At 46.8% G+C, this 17519-nt stretch overlaps 1 protein-coding gene across 1 annotated transcript in view; it reads left to right on the top strand.

Moving 5' to 3' along the window:
- Positions 1-17519, top strand: part of RASSF2 (Ras association domain family member 2) — a 43817-nt gene that overhangs the window by 13701 nt on the left and 12597 nt on the right. Inside the window, exons 2-5 of the mRNA XM_023737563.1 lie at positions 4434-4524; positions 6654-6729; positions 8744-8895; positions 12658-13015. Coding sequence (XP_023593331.1) covers positions 4466-4524; positions 6654-6729; positions 8744-8895; positions 12658-13015 — 645 coding nt within the window. The 5' untranslated portion in view covers positions 4434-4465. The remainder of the gene's footprint in view (positions 1-4433; positions 4525-6653; positions 6730-8743; positions 8896-12657; positions 13016-17519) is intronic.

Below are 17519 nucleotides of genomic sequence, written 5' to 3'. Positions count from 1 at the left end.
CCCTTCAGCCAAAGATTAGACAGGCCCATAAAACAAAACAAGACTAAATGGGCACACAAGCCCAGGGGCAAGGACGAGAAGGCAGGAGAGGACAGGCAAGCCGGTAATGGGCAATCCAGGGTCGAGAAGGGAAGGATGTTGACATGTCGTGGGGTTGGCAACCAATGTCATAAAACAATATGTGTATTAATGAGAAACTGGTTTGCTCTGTAAACCTTCATCTAAAGTACAATTAAAAAAAAAAAAGTGTTGATGGCTGGGCCTTGCCTGTAGGTCTGATGTAATTGTTCTGGCTTGCAGCCTGGACATCAGGAGTTTTAGTTTTCCTGCCCTGCCCTTGCTCAGGAAGATTTTAATTAGCATCCAGGGTTGAGAACCTCTGAGATGTCCTGTGTCTCAGGCCGGCTGCCCCCCCGCCCCCACCTTGGTTTAAGCTGAGGCCTGGCCCTCTCACCAGCTCTGCGGGCTTTGCCACCTTGGGCATTCTCTGTGGAAAGCCCTGAGCCTGTCCCCGCCCCTCTTCTCCCCCTGCTGTAGCTGCCTGGGTCCAAAAAATTGCCGGTTCCCCCTGTCCCTCATCTTAAGTGAGCAGTAGGGTGGGGCCTGTCTCCTGCTCTCCAACCAGGAAAGCAATAAAAAACTACTGAGGGGGATTCTTCATCCACCTGGACTTCCCCACCCTCCCCCAGGGCTGCCCACCTTTCTATTCTGCACTTGTCCCTCTCTGTCTCTGAGGACTTCCTAGTGGATAAATAAAATGAATGATGCTTGTCTCTAGGCTGGAAGGGAAACTGTAGGGATGAGCCAGCGTCCTAGGATGCCCTGAGACCAGGTTAACCTGACGACATGGTGTGAGGGCACCAGAGTTTGGAGGAACCAAGAGCTAAGGGCAGAGGGAATTCTGCTGTCTTTGGAGAGAACTGTGGATGCATTTTCCAACTCTTAGAGCTCCTTGAGGACTTTTGTGTTTGCTCTCCTAGTGGAAAGCTAAGTCTGAAAATTTCTAGGGTTTTGATGGCCCCTCATTTATTCTGGGGAGGCCGCCTGTGGGGGCTGGAAGCACCTGTGAGTGGGGGGCTATGAGAAGGAGAGGAAAAGGCCCTTTGTGCAGCAGCTGCAGGATTCTGACTGGCTGAGAGGTTGGGAGGTCAGCCTTGCACAGCAGCGGCAGCTCCTGCGTGGGCAGCTGCTTCCTCCCATCTGGAAGGAGTTGCAGTTACTTCAAGTCCAAACGAGCAGGCACGTGTAGCAGATGCTGTGAGGTCTCACCCAGATCCCCTTTATCCATCCCTGTTGTGAGTGTTGGGAAATGCCTGGGAGGTCACCCCCTACTCTTCAGCCCTTGACTGACTGACCAACAAAACCCCAAACCATTTGCTGTGGAGTTGATTACAACTCATGGTGACCCTCTCTGTGTTAGAGTAGAACTGTGCTCCATAGGGTTTTCAAAGGCCAATTCTTCGGAAGTAGATTGCCAGGCCTTTCTTCCAAGGTATCTCTGTGTGGATTTGGACTGCCAACCTTTCGGTGTTAACCATTTGCACCACCCAGGGACTGACTGATATAGGGCTACAGAAGCCAGGCCTGCCTGCCCTTCAGGAGGGACAACTCTGTGGTCCATTCACACTCCAGAGCCCCCATGTGATCAGGTTGAATCTAGATTTTAGCTGAACCCGCAAACCTTCTTAGCTCCTTCCCCTGCCCTATCCTGCGTCATTTACTCCCCTACAGCTTACTCCCGGGAGCCTCCCTCAGTAAGTCCTGTGCACTGGAATCCTTGTCTCAGGCTCTGTTTCTAGCGGCCCTGACCTATGACAACAAGTTAGCTTTCCTTGGGCTGGCTGTTGAATCTACTCCTTCACTTGAGGAGGTAAAAATTGGAAACAATTGTAGGAGAGAGCCACAGGTTAGGAGCTAGGGGCCAGAGAGAGGAAGCTCTGAGTCCAGTAGGGGAAAGAGACACCAGACAGATGATTTCTATGGTGGTTAGTGCTGTAAGGAAGGGAAGGCTGAAGTATGAGGTCCTGTCCACTCAACACTGCCCAGGACCTGTGGAGACAGTTTGTAGGGAGAGGTAAGTTTTGGGTCAGGGTCTAAGAAACCTTTGAGTTTGCTTGGACCTGGGAGAGGGGCCCGGACACACTCACATAACGTGAAAAGCAGGCCCAGAAAGTTCTCTGTGGCTGGGAAGGGCATAATCCCAAGTTGCCTTTGAAGCAGGCAGGAAGTAATAGTTGGGTCTTCACGTGGGACATACTAGGTTCCACTGGCAAACTGGGTGGCATCACCCAGGCATTTGATGGTGCCAAGGGGGACAATACAGAACATTCTGCCAAAGCCTGAAGCCAGTGCCAGAAGGAGGACTTGCTGGTTGGTGACCCAAACAGGCCTCCAACATGACTGAAGCCTGGGATGTTTGTGTCCCGCTTGGCAAGCCCAACAATATTTACTTTGAAACATTCTAACAGACATGCTCTGTAGTCACTAAACATTCAATATACATTTTATGTTTCAAAGTGGTTTTCCCAAAAAGAGGTGTACTCATTTAGAACAGTTAAGGGGTAAATGACCATGTTTGTAGATGGAATTTCAGAGTCTCTGGGTGGTGCAAACAGTTAACATGCTCGGCTGCTAAACGAAAGGTTGGTGGTTTGATTCCACCCTGAGGCACCTCAGAAGAAAGGCCTGGCAATCTACTACCCCAAAATTGGCCATTTAAAACCCTATGGAGCACAGTTCTACTGTGACACACATGGGTCTACTCTGACACACATGGAGTTGCCATGGGTCAGAGTTGACATGATGGCAGCTAGCAAACTGGTAGAAGGAGTTCAGTAGATTTAAATAGTTTTTAGACTCTCAAAAAGTGCCTCCACGTTAAAAATTATTTGTATAAAATCTTCCCTTTCTTCCCTACTCTCTTTATTTCTTTCTTTTCCTTTCTCTGAGTGATAAGAGCTGTTTCAATTCTGTGCCTAAGATGCTGGCTGGTGTGGGAAACCCCTTCTTCCTGCCTGCCTTGCATTCCCTTCTGCAAAGAGATGGTAAGGATCAGTTTGTATTCTCCCAAGGCATTGTGGGAAACGATGCTTGTAAAAGAGTCTTATAAGGCCTTTTGGAATCTAGGAGGGCTCCACGAATTTCTAAATAATAACATGGAAGGTGGAGGAGTTGCAGCCAACCAGCTGAGCATATCCCTCTCTCCAAGGCTGGAGATATTGGCAGGCACCCTCAGAGGAAATATCCAATTGAATTCACATTCTAGCCCCATAAACAGTCTTTCTCTGACCCTTCCTTGTGTGAGGAACAATGCTCTGTTTAAGGAATATCAAACTCAACTCTAACTTTCCGGCTCTTTGTTAGCTCTGCTGTTTGCCTTAGAGTGTATATAAATTTAGCCTGTTTTTTTTTTTTCCAGCTGGCTGGAGGCAGCCAGTGATTTGTGGTGATGGTTGCAAAGTTGTGAAGAGAGATGCAGATGTTGTCCTGGAGGCAGACAAAGGAGGGAGTGGGTTATAGAATCAGTTACCTGTACTTTCAAATCAACAATATGATAGCTACCTAGGCATTTTCCTAACACTCCTTCCCTAAGAAGTGTAAAAGTAAGAAAAAAGATGAGAAGTCAAGCTTATAAAATGAAGATTGGGCAACATCAGCAGATACATCGGATTTATAGCTGTGGCCTTGGTAAGATCACCCAGTAGGTAGAGAGTGACTGAGCCCTGGAGAATTTGGGGCCGCTGGACTGCTTGATTTGTATCAATCTGGTAAGTGAAACATCGTAACGAGGGAGGTTGAGCCTGTTCTCATAGCTATTTGTATTTATTTTCCTGTGAACTCTCTCCCCTCTTCTGTTTTCTTCCCCAATCCGTTCTCCATAAAATGGGAAGTAGGGTGAGGTAATCTTTCCAAAATTCAAGCCAGATCACACCCCTCCCCTTTAGATCCCTCCATGGCACCTCAGGACCCTCCAGATAAAGTCCAGCCGCCTCAACATGGTTGTGGCCCGCACTCGCCATTCCATCTTGTACAATTCTGGAGGTGCGTGTTCCTTCTGCCTAGAGCATTGCCCTCCCCTTTTTCAACTCCATCTCATCCTCGAGGTCTCAGTTTAGAGGTCCCTTCCTCCAGAAAGCCTCCCTGGACTGCGGCATTTGTTCTCGGACTGCCTCGGGTCGTAATCTGACTGTCCTGGGGTCATCCTCTCTCCTTGGGTGTTTGCTCTCAGAGACTGTGCAGGCCGGGGCAGCGGCAAGCAGGTAGTTGTCTTGACAGCCCTGGGTCAGCATGGGCAGCGCAAGTGTGAATCAGGGGGATGGAGAGCCATACCGTCTGATTTTGTGCCTTCCCGTATCCCCCGTACCTGTCTGCAAGTTCCACGGAGCTCCTAAGGACGTAACCTGACGCTAACCTCTGTCTTCTTTCAAATGTAGGCCGATCCTTCTGATGAAAAGAGAAAGGAAGAATGGACTACAGCAGCCAAACGGCCCTGGTCCCTTGCGGACAAGATAAATACATTTCCAAGTAAGAGGTTTTGCTTGAGCGTTGTGTCCCCAGGGGCCAGTCCTGAGTTGGGCACGTTGTGGGTGGATGGAAGTAGAAGCAGGCGGCTTCTCTGTGCATCAGAGAGCTGGGGCTCCTGTGTGAGAGAAGGAGCTAAGCAGATGGGTTTGGACTAGGGAGAAAGAACATCAGCAAGGCACTGCTACAGATAACAGCTAGCCCCCAGAGCCTGGCCATAGAGAGTGAAGTGAAGGGGGCTTCAAGACATGTCACCCTTGGGACCTCAGAAGTGGTGGGGTCCTGGAGGGCTTCCTGGAGGAGGAGGTGGCTGGTGGCTGCTCATGTCCTGTCTGGGGTGTCCCCCGGGGGGAGTCCCTGCTGGAGTGGTATCTCCCTGTGGGGTGGGGTTTGGCAAAGATTCACTCTGATAACAAAGGGTGAAATCCATCTCTCGCCATCTCCTGGAGCTGTGCTTCCTGGCTGGCCACTTGGGAACCAGTAGTTGGCAGCTAAGGAGGCCTGATACCAGGCTTCAGGGGCAGTTTGTAAGTTTTTGTGAATTTCCACAAACTGAGCCCACCTGTGGAACCAGCACCTAGATCAAGAGTAGAATATTGCCAACGCCCAGAACCCCCTCATGCCCACTTCTGGTCATTACCCTGCAACTGAGCTACGTACTAAATTTTAACATCCTGAATTTCCAACTTTATACAAATGGACTCATGCAATATGTGCTCTTTTGTGTCCGGCTTCTTTCATGCAACATAGTATCTTTGGGGCTCATCAATCTTGTGTGTAGTTATTCATATCCTCATCATGGTCTAATATTTGATTGTGTGACTGTACCAAAACAAAACCCATTGCCATGGAGTTGATTCCAACTCCTAGTGACCCTGAAGGACAGAGTAGAACTGCTCCATAGGGCTTCCAAGGCCGTAAATCTTGACGGAAGCAGACTGCCACATCTTTCTCCTGCAGAGCGGCTGGTGAGTTCCAACAGCCAACCTTTCAGTTAGTAGCCGAACGCTTTAACCACTGTGCAACCAGGGCTCCTTTGTGTGACTGTACCTCCCTATCTTAGTCATCTAGTGCTGCTACAAGAGAAATACCATAAGTGGATGGCTTTAACAAAGAGAAATTTATTTCTTCACCATAAAGTAGGCTAAAAGTCCAAATTCAGGGCGTCAGCTCCAGGGGAAGGCTTTCTTACTCTGTTGGCCTTCTCATCAATGCTCCCCTGGACTAGAAGCTTCCTTGTGCAAGGACCCCGGGTCCAAAGCACACACTCTGCTCCTGGCACTGCTTTCTTGGTGGTATGAGGTCCCCCTGTCTCTCTGCTCACTTCTGCCTTTTATATCTCAAGAGATTGCCTCAGGACGTAATCCAATCTTGTAGACTGAGTCCTGCCTTACTAACACAACTGCCAGCCATCCTCCCTCTTTAACATCCTAGAGGCAGGATTTACAATGTATAGGAAAATCACACAATACCAGGAATCATGGCCCAGCCAAATTGATACACACATGTTTTGGGAGACATAGTTCAATCTATGATACTCCCTTTATTTATCCGTTCCACGGTTGATGGGAATTTGCAAGTTTCTGAGCACACAATAGGGTCATGTCTATGAAGCATAAGTCAGTGGGGCCCAGATCTAACCCTTCTAGTGTTTGGAAAAGCCTGGAAATTTCTGATCTTGTAAAGGCCTGTAACGATAATCCTCTCCTAACTCACAGTACGCACGAGGGAGTAAAGGCTGGGGAGAGGCAGGGCTTTGGCTTGTATTTGCCTCTGTGCGCCTGTGACTTATCAACACTGCCTGCTTGTTTAACTTGGGCCTGGAGAGTGTTGTCAGGGTTGCCCACCTTTGTCAGCAGTTCAGGCCTGCCTTGGTTTTTTAGAGCTGCTTAAGCTCAGTGTGTTCTAGAGTGGAGGTTACACTTGACCCCGGTCCTGGAGGAAGATGGTGTTGGGGTAGTGGTGGTGGAACTCTGCATGTGTGTGTGTGCGTGCACATGTACACATGTGTTCACCCACAAGCACCCAAGTGCAGTGACTAAAGGCCGGGTTGGAAGTGAGAACAAGAGGCCACAGCTGCAGTATAAGTGGCGTCAGCCAAGAATGTTACATGCTTGTATTTTTACTCTAAGGAATGAACTCCTCCTGCACCTGAAGACCTACAACTTGTACTACGAAGGCCAGAATTTGCAGCTGCGGCACCGAGAGGTAAGGAGGCCCCAGGCAGGGCAGTCTCTGTGGCTTCTTCCCTGGTGGGCTAGCCCATTCTTTGTCTCCATGTGTCCTGGGTATGAGGGGATCCTGAGGTCCCAGGATACCCCTGCTCCTCCTGTCACAGTGTATGGCCTCTCATTTAGGAAGTTATTGGGCATTCCTGGGGTTCTGTGGAAGGGAACCCCAGGTGTCCTGCTTCTTTATAAAAAGGACAAGCTTTTCTGCTCTAGAGACACGTGTGTGGCTGTGTGCTGGGCCAGCACCAGCCTCAGAGGGGGGATTCTCCAAAGGGAGGCACTCATGAAAGGACCCTTTCAGATGGCTTCCAAACAGGCTTCCTCTTCTTGGGCAACCCAGGAACCCTGCCCAGTCCTCTACGTTTACACATCTGGGCCTAAGTTATATCACTTTGGTGACCTGGCCAAGTTTCGTAAGCTCTGGGTGGTAACTCTTAGTTCTTCCCCACACTGCAGCCTTCTTCACAGGTGCCCTTCTTTGGAGCTCCGTTTGTTATCCATCTATCTTTCCCCAGCCCCCATCCAGAATCTAAGCTTACTTGTCCTGTATCCGTCTCTATAGAGACTGTTATCAGATAGACGGCAAGTTATAAAGGAGCCTGGGAGAGTAATTTATACTCAAGAGTTCTTGACTGATAAGAAGGCATGTGTAATACCTTTCTAAACACATTTTCAGGTTATCAAGTCATGGAGATTTAATCTATAGAAATGGATATCAAATGGTGGACTTCCAACTAATGCAGGCTGGTTGGGGATAGTGTTTGGGATACAGTGGCCTTTTTTATGCCCCTCAAACCACTCCACTTAGGCCGAGTCCTGCTTTGGGTTAAATTCTGTCCTACGTTCATGTAATATAAAGTGGTGATGTCAGCATTATCTAGCTGGAAGATGACATAAATAGCTTGTGGGTAAGTATTGTCTTTGTCCCCAAGATCCCAAAGTGTCCTAAAGTTGCTCCGCTCCTCTCCTGCCCTGATTTCTTCCCCACTGTCTCTCTCAGGATGATCCTGGGACTCAGGGTAGTTGCTGATTGGACAACTGTCATCTTCACCCATTGGCCTTATCTTGAAGATGTAGTCATGGCCCAGGTCAGACACTGTGGACCTTGCCCATAAAACGTGGGTTCGGAAAGGCCCTGTTCTCAAAGATTCTGTTAGTTAGTGGCTGGGTCATGAGCAAGATTGTGGTCCTTGAACAGCTCTCCTTGGGTGTGTCCTATAGAACAAGTTAGAATGCTCCATGATGAAAGGGTTTTATGGTCATAAGTGAGATCCATTTCTTTGGGGATAGAACCTGTAAATGCCCTTAGAAGGATTTCACACTTAGCTTCTTATCGGTCAGTAACCCTTGAGTATAAATTTGGAACTTTTGCAGGATTTATTCACCTCTTGGAGAGTCGTAATATAGCACATTAGCTTATTACAGGCTCTGGGAAGTCCTGCTGGAAAGACATCTGATTAATGATGTTTAACCCAACATCTCCCAACTCATGATCACTCATGACACCTTTTTCAAGGTAACAGTTGATCTGCTAGAGGAGCTAGTGCCGTGCAGAGTAAATTTGGGGAAATGCTGCTTTAAATCTGCCCTCAGTGTGTGGGTCAGATGGCTAAACGTACATCCTAGCTAAAGACACATCACTTTCCATAGTAGGGGAGGGAGAAATAATGAATTAAAGATTTCAGTTCTTGCTTCTGTTGGCAAGGCTAGTGTTACTTATTTTAGAAGATATGTTCTGCTTTCTTTAAAGGCATTACTATAAAAACAAAAAAAGAAAAATTTTTTTTTTTTTAATTTGAACAAGCAAATGTGCATTCCATGGCAACTTTTGTGCTGATAAAAGAGACAAAAAGAGCATGTCTTGGAGCTGGGGAGTGTAACTCAGGCTGCCCAGCTAGGATACATCCATTTTGCTGCCACTTGTCCCCAGCCGTGGCGCTGGCCTCTGTGGCTCTTTTCTGGGCTCACAGCGCCAATTGCTTTGTGGGCAGGAGGAAGACGAATTCATCGTGGAGGGGCTGCTGAACATCTCCTGGGGGCTGCGCCGGCCTATCCGTCTGCAGATGCAGGATGACAATGAGCGTATCCGCCCCCCGCCCTCCTCCTCTTCCTGGCACTCCGGCTGCAACCTGGGGGCTCAGGGGTGAGTGAGAAGGATGGGGTTGGGGGTGTCTGGGGAATCGTTGTGGTGGGGGAGGGTTCTGTGTGCTCTCAAGTTGATAAACACCACCTTCTTCCAGCCAGCCCTGGGCCCGGCCTCTGTTCCACTGCCTCCACTGCCTCCACTGCCACCTGCTTGAGGCTTGGGATGAGGAGTGTCTTAGTCATCTAGTGCTGCTCTAACAGAAACACCACAAGTGGATGGCTTTAGCAAAGAGAAGTTTATTCTCTCACAGTCCAGTAGGCTACAAGTCCAGATTCAGGGCATCAGCTCCAGGGGAAGGCTTTCTCCGTGGGTTCTGGAGGAAGGTCCGTGTCATCATTCTTCCCTTGGTCTGGGAGCTTCTCTGCGCAGGAACCTCAGCTCCAAAGGATGCACTCTGCTCCCGGCACTGCTTTCTTGGCAGTATGAGGTTCCCATGTGTCTGTGCTCGCTTAAGACACTATCCAGTCTTGTATACCTCATCAGTATAGCTGCCACTAATCCATCTTATTAGATCATAGCGATTGAATTTACAACACATAAGGAAATCACATCAGATTACAAAACGGTACACAATTATACAATACTGGGAATCATGACCCAGCTAAATTGACAGATATTTTGGGGGACATAATTCAATCCATGACAAGGAGAGAGGGGCAGACAGTGGTGTGTCTCCAACACATGAGAGTCACAGTGAGGAGGGGAGATGCTGAGTCAGAGAGAGGAAGTGCGACAGCTTGGGTGAGCCGAGTGTCCGCCCTCATGGAGAGTTCCGGAGTCTCAGGGCTGTTGCTAAGAGCCAGCCAAGCCCAGGCTGCAGATTTCTAATAGGACACCTGGTGCCCCAGCATCTTCCCTACTGGGATGCTCACAGAACTGGCTCCTTATAGAACGGCCCCACTCTGGAAATGTTTAGGGCTTGAACATTCCGACCAAAGCTGTCCTTGTCTTGAGGGCATCTGGAAGAGGAAAAGGAATGCCAGATCTTTCTGAGTCAGCCAACTTAGGTCAGCCACGTGTCTACTCTTTTCGGGCTGCGCTTGGACCAGGTGATGTTCAGGAGCCTGGGAGGCCCCTCCTCCCGGTCCCACTGGAATGTCCATGGACACTGAGTCTGGTCCTCCCCTCTCTTCTCAGCCAAATGCAGTAGCCAAGTGGGTCTCGAAGGCACACCCATTGTATGTCTTTCTGGGACGTCAGTGTTTAGGATCAAGTGACGAGCTTTGCTCCAGCCTGAAACTTGCTGATGCTGCTGATGCCGACTGCCTTTGGCCCAGGACCTGGGTGGAGGGAGCCGATCTCTTGGCCAAAACCACAGGGATGTTTTTGCTATTTTAAATGAGAACCAAACCCTCGCTGCTGGCCCCATCGAATGTTTTGTTAAACTCCACAGCCAAATCTCTTTCTCTGATGTGGAGAGAAGCCTACAATGTGGCCAAGCCCTGGAGCTGATCTGGTTTCTATCCAGGGCAATTTCAGGAGAAAAGTCCTTGCCCATCCCATCGGGCGCTGGGACTTTGGGTCAAGGTTCTTGGTTTCACCTCGCTTTGCTGGATTTCACACTCTTTGCTTTCGCTGTCTGCACTTTCACCGTATTTATTTCAAACGAACTAAACTCTTTCCATGGCCCTACCCCGACCCCAAACCAGGTTACATTCCATTCCCCAAGTGAGCTTTTTTTTTTTTTTAATTCTGTTTGACCATGTGCCCTTTGATTGGGCCTGTCAGGGGTCCTTCACTCTGCGTGACTGTTTCTTCTCGCTTCCCTGTGGCATCAAGCTGGTCTTTGTTTGCTCTTGAAACTTCCGCGTACATTGATTGACTTTCAGGCATGGTCAATAATCTCATCCCGGATGCCGGCTTCAGTAACGTGAATGCCAGGGCCATGGTGGTAAAGAAGGGATGCTAACACCAGTTTCTGTTGCAGCAAGACAAGGTCTTGGGCAAGGAGGTGGGGAGTGACTTCTGTGGGGCCCATACTCCCCATTCCTGAGAGGATCTGACCAGTTCTATTCTGAGGCTCAGAAGTCTACAAGTTCTACTGCAATAAGAAGTCCCTTCAGATTTTCTATTTTAATTGTCTTCCCTCAAAACTGTCAACCAGGCAGCTAACACGAGGTCTATCCCGACTGTGTTCCAGTGAACACATGCTCTTCTTACTTTGTGTCGTTAGCTGCTCTGGAGTCTACTCTGACTCATGGTGACCTTACCTACGACAGAAACATTGCCAGCCCCTGCATCATCCTCACAGTCACCAACATGTTTGAGTCCATCCTTGTGGCTCTTGTGCTAATCCATCTGTCCTAGTTCTCTAGTGCAGCTTTAACAGAAATACCACATATGGGTGGCTTTAACAAACAGATATTTATTTCCTCACAGTTTAGGAGGCTAGAAGTCCTAATTCAGGGTGCTGGCTCTAGGAGAAGCCTCTCTCTGTCGGCTCCGGAGGAAGGTCCTTGTCTGTTTGAGCTTCTGCTCCTAGGCGATCTTCATGTGGTTTGGCATCTCTCTTCCCCATCTCTGCTTGTCTAATCTGCTCTTTTTATATTTTGTAAGAGATTGACTCAAGATACACCCTACGCTAATCCTGTCTCATTAATGTAACAAAGATAACCCATTGTCTAATGGGGTTATAATCACAGGCACAGAGGTTAGGATTTACAGCACATATTTTTGGAGGACACAGTTCAGTCCATAAGGGCAACTCACTGAGGGTCTCCCGTGCCATTTCTGGCCCTCTGCTTCACCAAACATGATGTCCTCCTCTAGCCATTGATCCCTCCTGATGATGTGTCCAAAGCAAGGATGTTAGACAATATTCTGCTGTGATCCATGAGGTTTTCATTGGCTAGTTTTCAGAAGTACCGAAAATTAGATCACCAGTCCTTTCTTCCTAGTCTGTCTTAGTCTGGAAGCTCTGCTGAGACCTGTCCACCATGCGTGATCCTGCTGGTATTTGAAATACCAGTGGCATAGCTTCCAGCATCACAGCAACACACAAGCCACCACAGTATGACAGACTAACAGATGGGTGGTGGCTTCTCACCATAGGATGGTCTTAATTGATCAAATGTGTGTTTTCCTGTCTGGCTGAGTCCTCTGTTGACATTGGGTGTGTTTCTCTGGGCTTCCTCCATTGTTCTTTTTGGCTTTGAGGAGGTATTTGCACGTCTCGGCTCAGACTGCCTCCTTGTGGTCCTTTCTCCACCTGGCTGAGGACTCTGTCCCTGTGCCTCTGAGAACACTGTCATCAGTGTCCCTTCCAAAGCTGCCTCACCCTCATAGCAGCCAACGTGTTACCTTCTACTTTTCCTCTAGATGCCAGAAGCTCTTTCTGAGTTTTCCTCCAAAAGAAATGAATCTGAACTGGAATCCTGTCCTGAGGAACAAATAACCATTATTAGGGTTTTTCCAATAAGCCATGGAACCCGTACGTGCTTAGAAAGTCAGCACAGACAACACGTGGGTTTTGTTCTTTGGGGCTTTCCGTACTGAGTTGGATGAATTGGGTGCTTGTGTTGTCACAGATGCTGGAAAAGAGCATCTTCTCTCTCCAGAGCCCCCTAACTCCACCCTCCGTGCTCAGCCTGGGAGCTGGGCCAGCCTCACGGGATGCTCAGCGCAGCCCACCGCATCCTTCGTTGCCTGATGTGGGCTGGTCCCCAGCCCAAGCACAAGCCACGTGCTTCGGAGTGAAGGGGGAGCTGCGACCCTGCAGGGGCTGAGCTAGCCTCCCTTTTGGTTGTTTTCTATTCCCAGTACCATCCTGAAGCCCCTCACCATACCTAACATCCAGATCTCAGATGCGGACGAGCCGCCCGAGAGTGACCAGACGCTGAGCCCCACAGGTAGCTATGCGAGAGGGTGGCGGGGAACCTTTGGTTTGGGACTGTGTGAAGATAGATGTGTGAAGTATTGTGAAATATTTTTTGAAAAAACAAAATTCACATGGTTCAAGATTCAGAAGGTATTAACAAGAAAAAATTCAAAGTCTCTCACCTCATTCACCCACCATTGGGTTTCTAGAGTGCCTCCTTCCCAAGATACTCTCTGCAAATACATGCAAATACACACCAATGTATCTTTTTTTTTAAAAAATGAAATTTTATTGTGTTTTAGGTGAAAGTTTACACAGCAAATTGGGTTCCCATCTAACAATTTTTATACAAATTGTTCTGTGACATTGGATACATTTTCCACAATGTGTCAGCATTCTCATTATTTCCATTCTGTTTGTTCTGTTTCCATTAATCTAGCTTCCCTGCCCCTCCTTACCTTCTCATCTTTGCTTTAGGGCAAACGTTGACCATTTTGTCTCATGTAGTTGATTATTTAAGGGAACACAGTACTCATGGGTGATATTGTTTACTTTATAAGGCTTTCTATTATTTGGTTGGAAGGTGACCTCTGGGAGTAGCTTCAGTTCCAAGTTCAAAGGTTATCTTAGGGCAATAGTCTCTGAGGTTCCTCTAGTCTCTATTGGTCCAGTAAGTCTGGCCTTTTTTAGGAATTTGAGTTTTGTCTACATTTTTCTCCCATTCAGTCTGGGACCTTCTATTGTGTCCCTGGTCACAATGGTCAGTAGTCTTGTGGTCTTAGATTAGATGAGGCTGTGCTTTGTGTGGGCTGTTAGTCTTGTGGGTTAGTTTCCGCTCTGAGTCTTTGGTTTCCTTCCGTCTCTTTTGCTCCAGATGAGTAGGGACTGATAGTTGTATCTTAGATGGCTGCTCACAAGCTTTGAAGACCCCAGATGCTGCTCATCTAGGATGTAGAACATTGTCGTTATGATCTGTGTTATACCAATTGACTGAATTGTCCCATGAGACTATGATCCTAAGCCTTTTAAACCAGTAAACCAATCCCACGAGGTGTTTGGATATGAGGTGTGTCTGCTGTGTGCTATATTTTATATATATGAATATAGTCAACACACACAAACATGTATATACATATGCCTACAGATAAACCAGGAGCCTTGGTGGCATACTGGTTAAGCACTTGGCTGCTAACCAAAAGGTCAGTGGTTTGAACCCACCAGCTGCTTCGTGGGAGAAAGATGTGGCAGTCTGCTTCCGTAAAGATTTATAGCCTTGGAAACACTATGGGGCAGTTCTACTTCGTCCTTCGGGATTGCTATGAGTCAGAATTGACTTGACAGCAATGGGTTTATCGGACAGATACACCTATACATGCATGTGCATGTACTCACATATGCCTTTCTATACACATATGTGCACACATATCTATCTATGTAACCACACACATATATTTTGGTTGTTACTACTATTGTTGCAAAATTGTATATGTTATAGCATTTACCTAAATTGGCCTTTATTCTTTTGTACTTCTTAGTGTCTTTGTTTACCTTGGACAGGTTGTTCGGACTTCATCCATATTGGGTATTGCCTTTTCTATCACCAAAAATAAGAAGTGTCTACTATCTAGAAAGTTACTCCCCCTTCCTCCCACTCCTGTCCCTGCTAACCATTGAAGAATGTAGCTTCCTGTGTATATACATATTCTTGACTTTTTATAAAAGTGAGACCATACAATATTTGTCCTTTTGTGTTTGGCTTGTTTCATTTAGCATAATGTCCTTCAGATTCATCCATGTTGTAAGACGTTTCACAGACTCCTCATTATTCTTTATGATTGTGTAGTATTCCATTGTATGTATATGCCACAATTTGTTTATCCATTCATCCGTTGATGGACACTTAGGTTGTTTCCATCTTTTTGCTATTGTGAATAATGCTGCGATGAACATGGGTGTGCATATGTCTGTTAGTATCACGGCTCTCATATCTCGAGGGTATATACCTAGGAGTGGGATTGCTGGATCATATGGTATTTCTATTTCTAGCTTTTGGAGGAAGTGCCATACTGTTTTCCATAGTGGTTGTACTATTACATTCCAGTCTCCCCACAACCTCGCCAGCATTTGTTGTTTTCTGTTTTTTTTGATCAGTGCCGTTTTTGCAGGGCCGAGATGGTATCTCGTTGTTTTGATTTGCATCTCTCTAATGGCTATTGGGAAACCCTGGTGGCATGGTGGTTAAGAGCTATGGCTGCTAATCAAAAGGTCAGCAGTTCGAAGCCACCAGGCGTTCCTTGGAAACCGTGTGGGGCAGTTCAACTCTGTCCCATAGGGTCGCTACGAGTCGTAATGACTCGATGGCAACAGGTTGGTTGTTTTGTTGGTTTAATGGTTATTGATCACGAGCATTTTTTCAAGTATTTGTTGGCCGCCTGAATATCCTCTTTGGTGAAGTGTCTGTTTTTTGACTGGATTGTTTGTCATTTTGTTGTTGAGTTGTTGAAGTTTTCTATATATTTTAGAGATTAGACCCTCATCAGATATGCCGTTGCCAAAGATTTTTTTTTCCAGTCTGTAGGTTCTCTTTTTACTCTTTTGGTAAAGTCTTTTGATGAGCGTAAGTATTTAATTTTTAGGAAGTCCCAGTTATCTAATTTGTCTTCTGTTGTTTGTGCATTTGTAGTTGTGTTTGATACAACACTAACATATTTTTTTTATTGTACTTTAGGTGAAGGTTTACAGAGCAAACTAGTTTCTCATGAGACAATTAATACACATCTTGTTTTGTGGCATTGGTTGCCAACCCCATGACATATCAACACTCTCCTCTTGTTGACCTTGGGTTCCCAATTACCAGCTTCCCTGTCCCCTCCTGCCTTCTTGTCCTTGCCCCTAGGCTGGTGTGCCCATTTGGTCTCATTTTGTTTTATGGGCCTGTCTAATCTTTGGCTGAAGGGAGTACCTCAGGAGTGACTTCATGATTGAGCTATATGGGTGTCCAGGGGCCATACTCTCGGGGTTTCTCCAGTCTCTGTCAGACCAGTAAGTCTGGTCTTTTTTTTTTTTTGTGAGTTAGAATTTTGTTCTACATTTTTCTCCAGCTCTGTTCAGGACCCTCTACAGTGATCCCTGTCAGGGCAGCTGGTGGTGGTAGCTGGGCACCATCTAGTTGTGCCGGACTCAGTCTGGTGGAGGCTGTGGTACTTGTAGAACACCAACATGTTTTGATGGCTGAGTGTAGTTTCTTTTCTTCCTTTTTTAAATACAAGTGGTAGCATTTAAAAAAAAATTAGTGTGGTAAAATACATATATAAAAAATTTGCCATTTTAATCATTTTTAAGTGTACAATTCAGTGACCGTAATTTCATTCACCGTGTTGAGCAACCATGACCACTATCCTTTTCCAAAAGGTTTTCATCACCTCCAGCAGAAACTCCGCACTCATGAATCAAATAACTCCCCATTCTCCTCTCTCTCTAGCCCCTGGTAACCACTAATAAACTTTTGTCTTTATGTATTTGCCTATTCTAGGTATTTCATATAAGTAGAATCCATCAGTATTTGTTCTTTTGTATCTGACTTATTACTCAGCGTAATGTTTTCAAGGGTCATCCATGTGGTAGCGTGTATCAGGACTTCATTTCTCTCTATGACTAAATAATATTTCATTGTCTGTGTATAGCCAAGTGGTAACATTTTACATAAGCATTTTTTTTAACTGTGGTAAAAATATATATAACAAAACATTTCTGCACGTCACTTTTTATTTACCAGTGTAACTTGGGAATTGGTCCACATAAATCCCTAGAGAACGTCCTCATTCTTTATACTCCATTGTATGGAAAACCATGAGCAATTTAATCACTCCCTGTTGATAGACATTTAAGTTGTTTTCAGTCATTTGCTATAACTAACCAAGTTGCAGTCACTGGCCTGGGACACATACCATTTCACACAGCCATCAGTGTCTGTAGGAGTCTTTCAAGTGGAATTGCTGGGTGTGAGGCTTCGGGCATCGATACCTCTGTGAAGTAGTGCCTGTTTGTTTGTTCCACTTCATTCTAATAGTAGCAAGACTTTATATGCTGCTAATCCAGGCCAGCCACTGTTCCAAGTGCTTTCCAAGTATTAACTCATGTAACCCTTCACAAAAATCCTGTGAGGCAGGTGCTGTTATTATCCCCGTTTCATAGATGAGCAAACTGAGGCACAGAGAGGTAAGTGTATATGACAGTGATGGAGATGGGATTTGAACCCAGGAATCTGGCCCTGAAGTCTGCCCTTAACCTCCTCACTGTATCGTCTCTTACTAAATTATACATTATAGTATTCTCAGCGGCAAATACCGTTTGATAAAATATGGTTTTTTTGAGGCAGTGGTTAGAGGGTGGGGTCAGAGCCAAGGTGGACCTCGTGATGAGAGAAGGAAGTTTGCTTGGAGGTCCCCTAAGCCATGTGTGGGGGGTGGTGAATGAGAAACACTCTCTGTCCAGGTATGTTCTGTACCCACTCACCTGTAGCAAAATGCCCCTTCCCTTGCTTCATCCACACCATCACCCAGGACCATTTCCTGCTGGCCCGGGAATCAGTTCCACTGGTTAGATGGAAGGAGGCCATCCCAGCTTGTGTGTGAAGGAGTTTCCCGCCCCTTCCCTTTCGGCCCAGCCCCCTCTCCCTATACCGCACTCTTTCTCCTCCTACTCTTAAGGTGCTCTCAGGTCACCAAGTCTTGAGGCTCAGAAAGTAGTGGGATGAAGAGGGGCCCTCAGAGTGTTAGGACTTCACGGGGGTGAATGACGAGGG

This window comes from Trichechus manatus, unplaced genomic scaffold (assembly GCF_000243295.1).
Source record: "Trichechus manatus latirostris isolate Lorelei unplaced genomic scaffold, TriManLat1.0 scaffold00104, whole genome shotgun sequence".
Taxonomy (NCBI): Eukaryota; Metazoa; Chordata; class Mammalia; order Sirenia; family Trichechidae; genus Trichechus; species Trichechus manatus.
This window is presented reverse-complemented; position numbering and strand designations above follow the sequence as displayed.